Source organism: Ipomoea nil, unplaced genomic scaffold (assembly GCF_001879475.1).
Source record: "Ipomoea nil cultivar Tokyo-kokei standard unplaced genomic scaffold, Asagao_1.1 scaffold1617, whole genome shotgun sequence".
In the NCBI taxonomy this organism is placed as follows: Eukaryota; Viridiplantae; Streptophyta; class Magnoliopsida; order Solanales; family Convolvulaceae; genus Ipomoea; species Ipomoea nil.
This window is the reverse complement of record NW_017618045.1, coordinates 1,440,407-1,454,041: the sequence shown is the minus strand read 5'-3', so window position 1 is coordinate 1,454,041 and position 13,635 is coordinate 1,440,407. Positions and strand designations below refer to the sequence as shown.

Sequence of the window (13,635 nt, the reverse complement as noted above, 5' to 3'; positions counted from 1 at the left end):
TGGTACAGTAAGATCACTCAAGCCATATTACAAATCTTATAACCCGGTATGTCATTATTGCAGGTTACGGGGTCATACCAGACCAGAATGCTACTACTTCTACAAGGATCAAAGAATCGAGAAGTTCAAAAACAAGAACATTCAACCCTTTACTAGACAAATCTGGGTGAAAAAGACAGATTATATCTCATTCGTATCCTTTCACTCCAAAAGTACAGGCCGAGAAGAAAAATGGTACTTTGATAGCGGGTGTTCACGTCATATGACGGGAAATGCTAAATTTCTGAGTAACGTAAACACAAGCAAAGGTGAAGTTACCTTTGGCGACGGTATAAAAGGACAAGTCACTGGTATAGGCACGCTAAATGTAGTTGGTCTGCCAAAACTGGAGAAAGTTCTACTAGTCAAAGGACTACATGCAAATCTTATAAGTATAAGTCAACTATGTGACCAGAACTGGAACGTGAGCTTCAACAAAAATAGTTGCAGTGTCCTAGACAAAGCAAATCAATGTGTTATGGAAGGTACAAGGTCAACTGATAATTGCTATATTCTTACTAACAATGTTTTGTGTTGCAGGATCAATGTAGATGAAACTGAGCTTTGGCACCAAAAGCTAGGACATCTAAGTTACAGACTTCTCGACAAACTTGTGAAAATCGAAGGTGTCCGTGGATTACCCAAGCTGAAAATCAAACCAACCATATGTGGTGCATGTCAAGCAGGAAAGCAAACCAAAACCTCTCATCCAGTGCAGCACACTATAAACACAAGTCACTGCTTGGAACTGATCCACATGGATCTCATTGGTCCAACTCAAACAGAAAGTGTTGGAGGTAAGAAATACATACTAGTTTGCGTAGATGATTATTCTCGTTTTTCTTGGGTTACCTTTCTCAGGGACAAGTCCGAAACTCTCGAAGCCTTTAAAACTTTGGCTTTAAAGCTCCAAAAAGAAAGAAATGAGCCCATCATTCGAATCCGAAGTGATCACGGACGAGAATTCGACAACAACCTGTTCGATACCTTCTGCAACCAAACAGGAATCACACATGAATACTCAGCTCCGAAAACACCTCAACAAAACGGAGTCGTTGAACGAAAGAACCGCACAATTCAGGAAATGGGACGAGTTCTGCTTAATGCCAAAGGACTACCTCAAAAATTTTGGGCAGAAGCTGTGAATACAGCATGTCACATCATCAATCGGGTCTATCTACGTCCAGGCACGAATCAGACTCCGTATACATTATGGAAAGGCAAGAAACCAAACATTAAATATTTTCATGTTTTCGGATCACGTTGTTTTATCTTGAAGGATCGAAACCCTGTCGCAAAGTTTGAAACAAAAAGCGATGAAGGCGTCTTCCTCGGCTATTCAACGAACAGCAGGGCATATCGTGTATACAACAAAGTTACCAAAACCATTATGGAGTCCACAAACGTTGTAATCGATGATCAACCGAGTGATATTATCCCAACGTCTCGTCCTGAACCAGTGACAGAACCTGACTCAAGTTGTCCTGAACCTAATCCAGAGTCTCCTATGCCATCTCCCATCTCAACTCAACCAGAGCAAGAAACTGAGTCTGAGTCTGAATCTGACACTGATCATGGTAACGTTGATATCCCTACTCGTATCCAGAAAGCTCATCCAATACAAAACGTAATTGGAGATCCTAGTTCCGGCGTAAAAACCAGAGGTAAACCGAAACGTGATTATCTTCAATTAGCGGGATATTCTTGTTATACTTCCCAGATTGAACCAAAGAATGTCAAAGAAGCTCTAACAGACGAACACTGGATCAAGGCCATGCAAGAAGAACTGGGGCAGTTCGAACGAAATAAGGTATGGACTCTAATTCCTAAACCTGACAATGTTAATGTTGTAGGTACCAAATGGATCTTCCGCAACAAAACCGACGCAGCTGGCAACATAGCTAGAAATAAAGCGCGACTTGTGGCCCAAGGCTACTCCCAAATCGAAGGAATCGACTACGACGAAACATTTGCCCCTGTTGCACGGCTAGAGTCAATACGACTCCTTCTGTCGATTGCCTGTGCCTTAAAATTCAAGTTGTTTCAGATGGACGTTAAAACAGCCTTCTTAAACGGATATCTCTCGGAAGATATATACGTTGCTCAGCCTAAAGGGTTTGAAGATCCACATCATCCAGATTATGTCTACAAATTACAAAAAGCACTCTATGGCTTAAAACAGGCCCCAAGAGCCTGGTATGAGAGACTCACTCAATATCTTCTTCAGAATAGATACAAAAGAGGAGGATCAGACAAAACATTATTTATAAAAGAATCAGGTAAACACATAACAATTGCTCAAGTGTATGTAGATGATATCGTTTTTGGATCCACACAACCAAGAGAGACAGATCTGCTAGTCAAGGTAATGCAACAGGAGTTTGAAATGAGCATGATAGGCGAACTCACCTATTTCCTTGGATTACAAGTAAGTCAAACTAAAGAAGGGATTTTTATTTCACAAGAAAAATACGCGAAAAATCTTCTATCAAAATTTGGGCTTGAATCTGCAAAGGATGCTCGTACGCCTATCTCCACGACTACTAAATTGTTCAAAGATGAAAAAGGAACGTCTGTAGACTCTACTATGTACAGGAGTATGATAGGCAGTCTATTATACTTAACCGCTAGTCGTCCTGATATTATGGTAAGCGTTGGTATGTGTGCACGCTATCAAGCCAATCCGAAAGAGTCACACCTAAAGGCGGTAAAACGTATTATAAAATACGTTAAAGGTACAATAAATTATGGTATTTGGTACTCGAACGATACTAATCTGAATCTTGCAGGGTACAGTGATGCTGACTGGGCAGGAAATGCTGACGACAGAAAAAGTACATCAGGCGGATGTTTCTTTATCGGAAAAAATTTAGTCGCCTGGCTAAGTAAAAAGCAGAACTCGATTTCTCTTAGCACAGCTGAAGCTGAGTATATAGCGGCGGGTAGTTGCTGTACACAATTACTTTGGATGCGCCAGATGTTAACTGACTATGGTATAGAACAACAAAGTATGACATTGTTCTGTGACAACACCAGCGCAATCAGCATCTCAAAAAAATCCAGTTCAGCACTCCAGGACGAAACACATAGATATCCGACACCACTTTATTCGTGAACTAGTCGAGGAAAAAGAAATTATCTTGGAGTATACCTCAACAGATAAAAATCTTGCAGACCTATTCACCAAGCCGTTAGACAAATCGAGATTTGAACTGCTCAGAGCTGCCCTTGGAGTCTGCAATCCCACGGCCTAATTTTTTTTTCACATCAGGTATCACAAATAATGTCGAATTAAATTTTTTTCTAACGTGGTTGTTGACTTTGTGTTACAGGGAAAATAAATTTCTAAAGCTCTCCTATTTCCGTTCTAATTTCCTCACCTTTTATCTCTCTATTTTAGCTAAAACGCAATTGAGGATCCTATATATCCATGTTTCCTTACCCGGCTCTATCTACAAAATTAACATGTGGACTGAAATATCAATTTGAAACAACTTCCATCTCTCTCTCCTATTATAACTCTACTTTCTAGCCTTACCACCTAGTCAAATCCTTTCCCTCCTTCACGGCTTTTGAGACCCATCACCTCACCATCATATATCAACAAATTAATGCTTTGTCTCTTTAGCTCCCTTACTCATCACCACCGTCACTCTCATCTTCTTCCTTAGATCTTCTTTCACAAATTTCTCCAACAATGGAAGATGACAACCCTTTCGCCATATTCACCACCAAATCCGAAAGATTGGAGCTTTTTCGCCATATCATCAACGCTGAATCTCCCCTTACCTCTGATGATACGGATCGAGTTCTAGCCACAATCAAGCACCATGCAAGCCTTCTTGAAGGTCTCTCAGATAGGGAAATCAGACAAATTCAAGCTCTTGCTCGGTTCATATCAGTGGAGCCGTGGACTTTTCCGACCGAATCAACTAAGCCCCCACAGCCACAATCCGAGTTTGTTCATGCCTCATCTCCTGAAACCATGGTAGTATCCTCACCTTTAGATGAGTTTGTTTCTGCTTCTAGAAAATTGAATTTCAACATTAATTTGCCAAATCAGTGTGTGTCTACCTCCAGTGATATGTGTGCCCCTCTCTTTCCCGATGATCCATATAATGCTTCGTCTAATTTGCCTGATAATCTTGTTTCATTGTCTGATTTTGTGCGTAATGTGACCACACCCTTCTCAATTCGAAATATTACCCAGTTTGTGTCTCCCATGACTTGTGCTGCTTTTTCTATTCCCATTACCATTCCTGTTCCGTCTCCAAAACCAGTAGAGGCCCCCATTCCAGTATCCACAGCCCATGACACTGTTCCAATCATATCTGTGCCCGTGAGCAAATCTTCCCGAAAAGGGAAAGAAAAACTTACTGTTTCAGGTACAGCCGGGAAAAGAAAAATTGGAGCATTGGAGGATGTTACCTGCCTGTCTGATTCCAAGCAATCAAAGAGAGAGCCCACATTGCCACCCAGAATGACAAGATCTCGATCAGTTTCAGTCCCAGTACCAGGTCCTGCTCCTACACCAGCTACTGCTTCTGGTCTTTCTGGCTCAAAAAAGAAACAACCCAAGAAGACATATCATCCTGTTTTACTGTCACAAGAGTTGATGCACGACTGGAGAGTTCATGCTACGCGAGAGTTTATTTTGGAAAAATCCATCAATGTGGAGGAGTTGACAGAAAAATGCAACATTGTTCCTATTTTGCGTGATCAGTTTCTGCTTGCATCACTTGTACATATTGGCCCATATTCCAGATGGCTCACTGCCGAGTTCTACACCAACTTAACCTTGGATACTTTCTCGGAGGGATCACCGCGATTTCAACAAGTCTTCATTCGGGACAAATGGTATCCCCTAAGTCCGGCCGTGATTAATTCCTATTTGGGTACTCCAAATCATCAAGCTGCTCCTGATCCAAGTCCAAATCTGCTAGCCGCTGCTTTAACTCACAACAAAATTGTCACGTGGCCTAACACCGGACTTGAAAGCCTAAAGCTCACCACGGTCTACTCAGTTCTTCTCCGAATTGCCTCAGCTAATTGGATGCCTGCTGTTCGTCATCATCTTGTGTCTGACCAGCTTGCTGCCCTTCTCTACAAGATCAGGAATCGCCTTCCTATCAATCTAGGAGAAACCATCTTTGGCCACCTTGCGCTTTTTGTGCGTCATAGGGAACCCAAGGTACATCTACCGTTTCCTAGTCTCATTTTTGGACTTCTACAGGAACACGGGTTCAAGCCCTACACAGATGAAGTAGTGATTGCTAATGACTCAATCTACAAGTATGATGACCGTTTGACGAACAAGGATCACTATGATGATAGAGCTACACTCGTGATCATTCCAAATGTACCGTCTGCCACACCTCCGGTGTCTGCCCCTGCCTCATCTGCTGACACTGGTTCTGCGCCTGTTCCACGTCCATCTGCAGTGATCAAGGAACCTCAGACGCTCATGGATCGACGTCAAATTGTCCTCACTCTTCAAGCATCAATAGCTCAGATTCGCACATCGGTTGCATCTCAACAAATTACCATTGATGGCTTAGAAAAATTGTTGGGTGCTGAGTTGGAAGAAATTGCCCGAATGGAGGCCATATATGCTCGTCTTCGATCTACTACATCCACTGCTGGCGCTGACACTGGGTCTGTTTCTGAGAGTGATGAATCTGAATCGGGTACCCCGTCTGCAAGTTAATCCAATCCACTAGTATGATGTTCACCAGGTTGTTTGTCATTTATTTGGCATAAACAAAGGGGGAGTATTGGAGAAAGGGGGAGTATGTCTAAGTTTGGATGTTGGATGTTTGGTAAGTTTTTGGATGGTATTTAGTATGGATTATGTTATTAATAATTTGGTATGACTATAACTATTTTTGGTATGACTATGAATGACTTAAGAATGAATGACTTGGTATATTTGGTATGTTGACTACATGGTATAAATTGGTCTTAATTGGAATGGTTGTGAAGAAAGGAAAGCTTCAAGTTAGGGGGAGTAATTTTCTATTACAGTATGGAAAGCGTGACACATATGGAAAGCGTGACACATTACATATTGGTTTTCCATTACAGTATGGAAAGCGTGACACATATGGTATGTTTGATACAACACTAATTCGAGCATAATTTTCTATTCATTAATTAAGTGAAGCATGTGAGTCAACATCAACCAAGGTCCAAAGTAAAAGTCCACACACATATAAGCTTTTGAAGTGTTAAATCTGCATATTTAATTTTCTTTATATGTTAAGTACGTATACTATGGGATTTTAATAAAAAATTGTTCGTTCCTTTTTCCCTAAGTATAATGATACTATTGTTTTACCAAATAAATTGCCAAAGGGGGAGATTGTAAGTGTACAAATAAGTACACATTAGATTGGCTAATTTATTAATTTATTTTATGTAAATGTTAGTTAGCATGAATTGTAATTAATAGTTTGGACCAAGCTAAAATGTGTGGTGGAGGTTTATTGGAAATGATTTAGACAAAGAGCAAGTCTGAAGATCAAGTTAAAAGAAGATGTGGTTGAGAAGATTTCAAGCCACATAAAGAAGCTACATTCAAGGCTTGGTGGAATGGGGATTTCGTACACTATAAAAGGAAGGGAAATCAAAAGAGGATGTTGCCAATTCTGAATTTCTATATCCATACGCAAGCTTCCTTCAATACTGCTTTAATATTGATTATATTAATTGTGATTTAAATCTGTACTACGAGTTAGTACCTGTGATAGCTGAAGTGCTACACCAAAGATGTTTATGGCATGCACGGTTCAGTCCTGAGTAGGTGTTTTAGAAGAGTTATAGTGGTAAAGGCTGTGAGCCGTTTGTAGTTACCTCTTGTAATACTCTGTGGTGAACATCTAGTGGATTGGGCAGACGTGGGTTGCCCCGCAGACGTAGGAGAAGGAGCTCCGAACTGCGTAACAATTCTACTGTGTCTTTACTTTATTAACGCTTTCAATTTCGTTATTTATATGTTGATTGAATTGATTTAATTAAACAGCGAAATTGTCTAGTAATTTAAAATCAAGTAGAATCCTTAGTGTTAAATTGATTTCAAGATACACGGGCTTTTTCACATTATTTATGATATTAGTTTGAATATAACAAAAGGTTTATGCTATTGACCAACTTTGTTTTTAGGTTTGGATCTCCATCCAACTACATCAATTGGAAGGAAATACCCACCATGTTATCGACCTGGCCTTCTCTTTATATTGTCAAAAAAGTTTTGATTTTCCTTATCAACTGACCAATTTGATTGTTGAACATAAATGTTGGACAATAAACACAAGTTTTTTAACAGTGTCTCATTTTCGTACAACATAAACCAACTAACCCTAAAGATTTAGCATGTGCATTTTGATGTCTCATTTAAGTAAGAAACTTATGAAGGGCCAATACATGACTTTGTTTTATCTACATGTTTAACTTTTCTTTTTTTTTTTAAGCCAGGCTTAATCTGGATTTGTGCTGTTAAATAATAAATAGAATGATTGTTAGATTAGTAAATTTGGGATAAATTATACAACAGCCCTCCCCCACTTTAGTTTATACCATTTGCTAGCACGGGCTTAGCTCACTAATTCATCGGTAAGCAGTATTTGAGAAAAGAGTTTACCGTGTAAGGATTATGCCCAAATTAAAGTAGACAGATCTCTTATGCACACCGGCATTTGGCCATGTTTAATGAGTCATTGAGTCACTGTGATTTGTATCCTCTCAAATGCTTTGTCAGATCGGAGTGTGGGGGTCATTAGGGTTGAAGATTCAACCTTTTGGAAGGAGTTTATCCCATCTATTGAGAAGGACTGACCGGAAGCCTAATTACATGATCTCAGATCTTTAAAAGAAACAAAATATAAGATTTTGGGAGATCATCAACCCACTCTTTCCTAATCTTAAGTTGTGCTCTCAATTTAATAACTATTTTAAAATAAATGATCCATTATTTTATTCCAAGTTTTCCTCTTTTTGGGGAATATAAAGATAATAGAAAGGTAAAAAGACAAGCCGGGGTAGCACTTCTTGTACTTGGTCGCCTAGTATTCACCTAATAATTAGGTATACATAACGTGTTACCCACTAAATCAAAGTTTCAATGATGAAACATACATTTATAGTCCAATATTTAAATTATACCTAGAAAATGATATTAATCAATTAGAAAACTAAAAGCTTTTTGATAATTAATATATGAGTTAATGAACAATTTGGTCCCTTAATTATTAGCGAACTATCAATGTAGTCCCTCAATTGCTTATTCATTGATTTGGTCCCCGAAAATAATTATTTTTAGTCGATTTAGTCCCTCAGGCCGTCTTCCGTCGACGGCCGGACGGACTAAATCGACTAAAAATAATTGTTTTCGGGGACCAAATCGACGGCCGGAGGGACTAAATCGATTAAAAATAATTATTTTCGGGGGCCAAATCGATGAATAAGCAATTGAGGAACTACATTGACCGTTTGCTAATACTTAAGGGACCAAATCGTTGATTAACTCTTAATACATTTTGAAATTGGCTTATTGGCTTTAAAAATACTTAACATTTTATAGTTATATTCAAATTTTAACAATTTAATACAAAATATTTGCACCGTGTCTTGTAACAATTATATCTAATTATGCATATTAGTGCATACTTTACTCAAATTAATATCAATTATTTATATTTTGTAGAAATTATAATTTTTAATCTAATAAAATATCCAACATAATCTGATTCTTTTGAGTTGGCACACAAATCATTTAAAATATTACAACATAACATATTTTTTTTAAAATAATGTATCAAAATGTCTACTTCATACTACTAAATTAAATTCAAAATTAAACTCTCTAAAAAAAAACTTTCTACATAAATAAAAGCAAGTTAAAACATTAATTATAGCCACCGATTAAATAACTAAATTGCAAGAATTGAACTATTTTACAAATTAAAAACTATATATAATTGGAATTGTCACATAATACAAACGTTGGATATTAAATTACTACATTTTAAAGATTTGAATAAAATTTTCACAAAATATAAAGATTCAAATTTTCTCTACCAAAGTTACTGTGATAAAATTAAAAATTAATGTGCAGATTGCCTGCTCACTTGCGTCAAACTAGAGAAGAAAGTAGAATGGTCCTCACGGCATAACTTAATTTGGTAATTAATTCAAAATAAATTGATAACTTAACTTTACTAATCACAACATAATTTAGGGTTTGATTTCTATTTTCTACCAGTGACTAACAAATATTTGGACAGGACAATGGCGGTTGGGACAAATGAAGTAAAATTATATATCTTAGCTTATACGGAGTATCAGTTACTACAGAATATTTCTAAATAGTTAATGTTGGACTCTTCTCGAGCATAGATTTGCAAAGAGAGCTTTTAATATTATTATTATTAACTTCTAGCTTCTCCCAGAAGGTTGAATCCTCAATTCTAAAGGTCTCTCACACTCTGTTCCGACAAAACATTTAGGAGAATGTAAATCACAGTGATTCAATGATTCAGCAATCAGGGATAAATGACTCAACGACTCAATAGACATGGTCAACTGTCGGTGCGCACAAAAAATCTGTCCACTTTGAACATATATTCCACACTGTCGTCGCTAAAGTTCAAAGATTGATCTCTTCTTCCAAATATTATAACCATTGAGTTAAACTCGTACGGACATTATATTATTATTATTATTAACTTCCTTTGACTAAATTAAAAAAAAAAAAAGGAAAAAAAAAAAAAAGTGATGACACCGTTTATATGAGTGGACACCTCTCTAATATGACTAGTGTACAACGCATAACAATTCATCATGTCTCCTGGTCGAAGTGTAAATTTGGAAGCATGTTTTATAAAGAGGACCCTACAATGTAATAATGAAGATATGTTTGTTATGTATATACACTCATAAAGTCTATTGAACTAAGGTTTGCATGTGTTGATGTCTCATATCCAACCTTTTTTGGAATTTGAATATAATTTGGTGATTTCAATTATTTTATATATTCTTTTCTTCTTTTTTTTTTTTTTAAAAAAAGTAATATTACATATATTTTAATCGTAAAATATTTTATTTTACGTGATATGATGTATTATAAATGATTAAATATACGATGAAGATATTATAATTTAATTTGATAATCAACTAATCACAACAAACCACACAAAATGTATGTTTACAAATAATAGTAAATAAAATTGAAGGACAGAATTAAAAATAAAGAGCATATATGTGTAGTTGAAGTCAAGTCCAAGTTTAATTTGTCGTTTGGAGAAATGCAAGTGCAAGTTGGAGGATGATTTTTGAGGTGCTCAGAATTCAATGAGTGTTGACCACACACACACACACATATATATATATATATATATATATATATATATATATATATATAATATCCAAATAAAATTAAGTTCAGAGGCATGTTACGGCTATGTACGGATAGTACCCATTTGGTATGTGGGGTTTTGGGGTGGGTGGGAGGAGCCGGTGGGGTATGGATCTTGTGATATCAAATATTTTGGTAGGATTTTTGTGGCCTTTGCCTCTGGCAAAGAGTTGGCCTCTATATATGGTGTTTGTCTATCGTATTTATTGGATACATGTGCAGCATGGCTCTCTCTCTTTTTATTTTTCCTCATTATATATATATATATATATATATATATATATATATATATATATATATATATATATAGGGAAGGGTTCAGGTGCGGGTATAGCTTTTCGTGCGGTTGTGCGGGTGATTAATGTGCGTGAGCTTTGTACTTAGTGTGCGTGAGTATTGTGCTTAAGGTGAGTGAGGTTTGTGCTTAATGTGCGTGAGTGTGTAGTGCTTAATGTGCGTGAGTTTTGTACTTAAGGTGCATGAGTCTGGTGCCTAAAGTGCGTGAGTGTGTTCTTCATCTATAGGGATATTAATAGGCATCTCAGTCTGGCTTAACTTTTTAACAACTCACATTAAGTACACACTCACGCACATTAAGTACAAAACCCACCCAGTTTAAGCACAAGACTCACGTACCTTAAGTACAAAATTCATGCACATTAAGCATAAAATTTATGCACTTTAAAGTTTCAAGAACAACTCACATTAAGTACACACTCACGCACATTAAACACAATACTCACGCACCTTAGAAACAACACTCACACACCTTACGTACAAGACTCACGCACATTAACATTACACACTCACGCACATTAAGTACAAATCTCAGGCACATTAAGCACAATACCCACGCACATTGAGTACAAAACTCACGCACATTAAATATGAACCATTGATCTTGCTTAAATCAACGTGTAGGATTACCAATTTTTTTTAAAAAAAAATGTGGTGGCAATTTGGTAATTTTTGCATCTAGGTCAAATTTAAGGTGCGTGGGTTTGTGCTTAAGGTGCGTGGGTTTGTGCTTAAGGTGCGTGGGATTGTGCTTAAGGTGGGAGGGTTTTGTGCTTAAGGTGCATAGGTCGTGTGCTTAATGTGAGTAGTTGTTGAAACTTAAGGTGCGTGAGTTTTGTGCTTAATGTGAGTAGTTGTTGAAACTTAAGGTGCGTGGTTTTCCTTCTTAAGGTGCGTTGTTTTCTTTCTTAAGGTGCGTAATGTATGCTTAAGGTGCGTCAGTTGTGTGAAACTAAATTAGGTGAGCCATTTTAAAATCATAGGTGCGTGATGTGTGTTCTTAAGGTGCTTTGTTCTGTACTTAAGGTGCATGATTTGTGTACTTAAAGTGAGTGATTTGTGTTCTTAAGGTGCTTTATTTGTGTGCTTAAGGTGCATCGCTTGTGTAGTTAAGGTGTGCTATTTTAATGCTTAAGGTGCGTCAACCGCAAAACCGCACAGGAAGTCATCCCCGTACCTGAACCCTTCCTATCTCTCTCTCTCTCTCTCTATCTCTCTCTCTCTCTCTCCGTGTGTATATATATATATATATATATATATATATATATATATATATATATACACTAAAAGTATAAAAGTATAATTACACAATATTAATATAATTACCTAATAATTATTATGATCATTAAGAAATTCATTACACAAATATTAGTATAAATATTATATTGATCCAAATATTGTTAAAATATTATAAAATTGTCCCGTTCTTTTCTCCCTATTTTTATTTTCTTTTTTTATTGATTAATTATTTGTGAATTTGCCTAACCTCGTCATGAGTTAAGTATATAATAAGATGTCAGTAATTTAATACAAAATGGTATAGATAAAATATAATAATCACATTCACTGGTTTAGTATGGTTTAGTATGCAGTATTTAGGATGAAAATAAAAGGTTAGTGGCATTAGGTTTATTGGCATAATGGTGAAGAGAGATCTCGTTTACTTGATAATACTTGGTAATATTAAGAATTTAAGTCTCACTCAAGATAGTAATGAATGTGTGAAATCGCATAGGTACTTGATAAGTGAGTTATCTATATATATATATATATATATATATATATATATATATATATATATAAGTAAAATCCTCCTAGCAAGTTTTCCCCCTAAAATTTAGGGGCATTTCTGTAATCTAATAATAATAATAATAATAATAATAAATAAATAAATTATTATACTTTCCTTTTGAATTAGTATTTTCTACTTATAAATACAAATTTATAATTCCTAGCCTTCCCATCATTTCCTTCTCTACATCGGTAAGGCTTCTCCACCCCGTATCTTCTCCATCATTTCATTGACTTTTGTTAATCATCCTGTGATCTTCCATAGTTGTTGCTGATACGTGATTTGCACGGGTGAGGTTTTCATTATCTTAGTTTTTTTTTTTTTCTTTTTGGGTTTTGTTTTGTTTTGTTTTGGATTTTTCGATATTTAAATAAGAAAAGTGGTTTGTAATAAAAATGTTGATATTTTTTTTTTTTTGTTTATTTTTTGTGGAGAAGATACAGATCTAGAAAGATTGATCGAGAAGCAATAGAGTTCGTTGCTCATCAAGTGGAAAAAGTTTAGAGAGGGACGAATGAAGTGTAGGCAATAAAAATCTATATCTATATATAGTTAAAAGTAAATCCTTCTAGCCAAATTTTTTCCCCAAAACTTAGAGACATTTCTATAATATCATCTAAAGATGTAGGCAATGAGATATTGAGAATGAAGTACGTACTAGGAATTGAATAAAAAAATATTTTAATTTAGGTAAGGAGAGATTTTTATTTTTTTTTACCAGAAGTTTATATATTTTCCTTATACAAATTTATAATTGTAAATTTATATTAATAATTTATTATTGTAAATTTATATTAATACAATATAATAAAGTCAGTAGCATTAAAAAAGATTATTAAGACAAATATAATTTATTTTTATATTGTGAATACATTATTTTTAATAATTTTGATTTAATAATATTATACTATAATTATAAAAATTTTACCTAATAATTTTAGTATTAAATGTCATATAATAATTACCATAAACAATCTTTAATAATTGACAAATTCTATTAGGCAATAAAAATTTATATCTATATATAGTTAAAAGTAAATCCTCCTAGCCAAATTTTTCCCTCAAAACTTAGAGACATTTCTATAATATCATCCAT

General features: G+C 35.6%; 1 protein-coding gene across 1 annotated transcript; it reads left to right on the top strand.

Annotated features, from left to right (window-relative positions):
- Window positions 1-3,736: 3,736 nt before the first annotated feature.
- Window positions 3,737-5,746, top strand: LOC109191099. The gene has a single exon (XM_019341670.1). It carries the CDS (start codon window positions 3,737-3,739, stop codon window positions 5,744-5,746), a length of 2,010 nt encoding a protein of 669 aa, XP_019197215.1.
- Window positions 5,747-13,635: the final 7,889 nt, after the last annotated feature.

Excerpts from the sequence above, each read along its gene's own strand:
- LOC109191099 (XM_019341670.1), top strand. The coding sequence starts at position 3,737 with ATGGAAGATGACAACCCTTTCGCCATATTCACCACCAAATCCGAAAGA.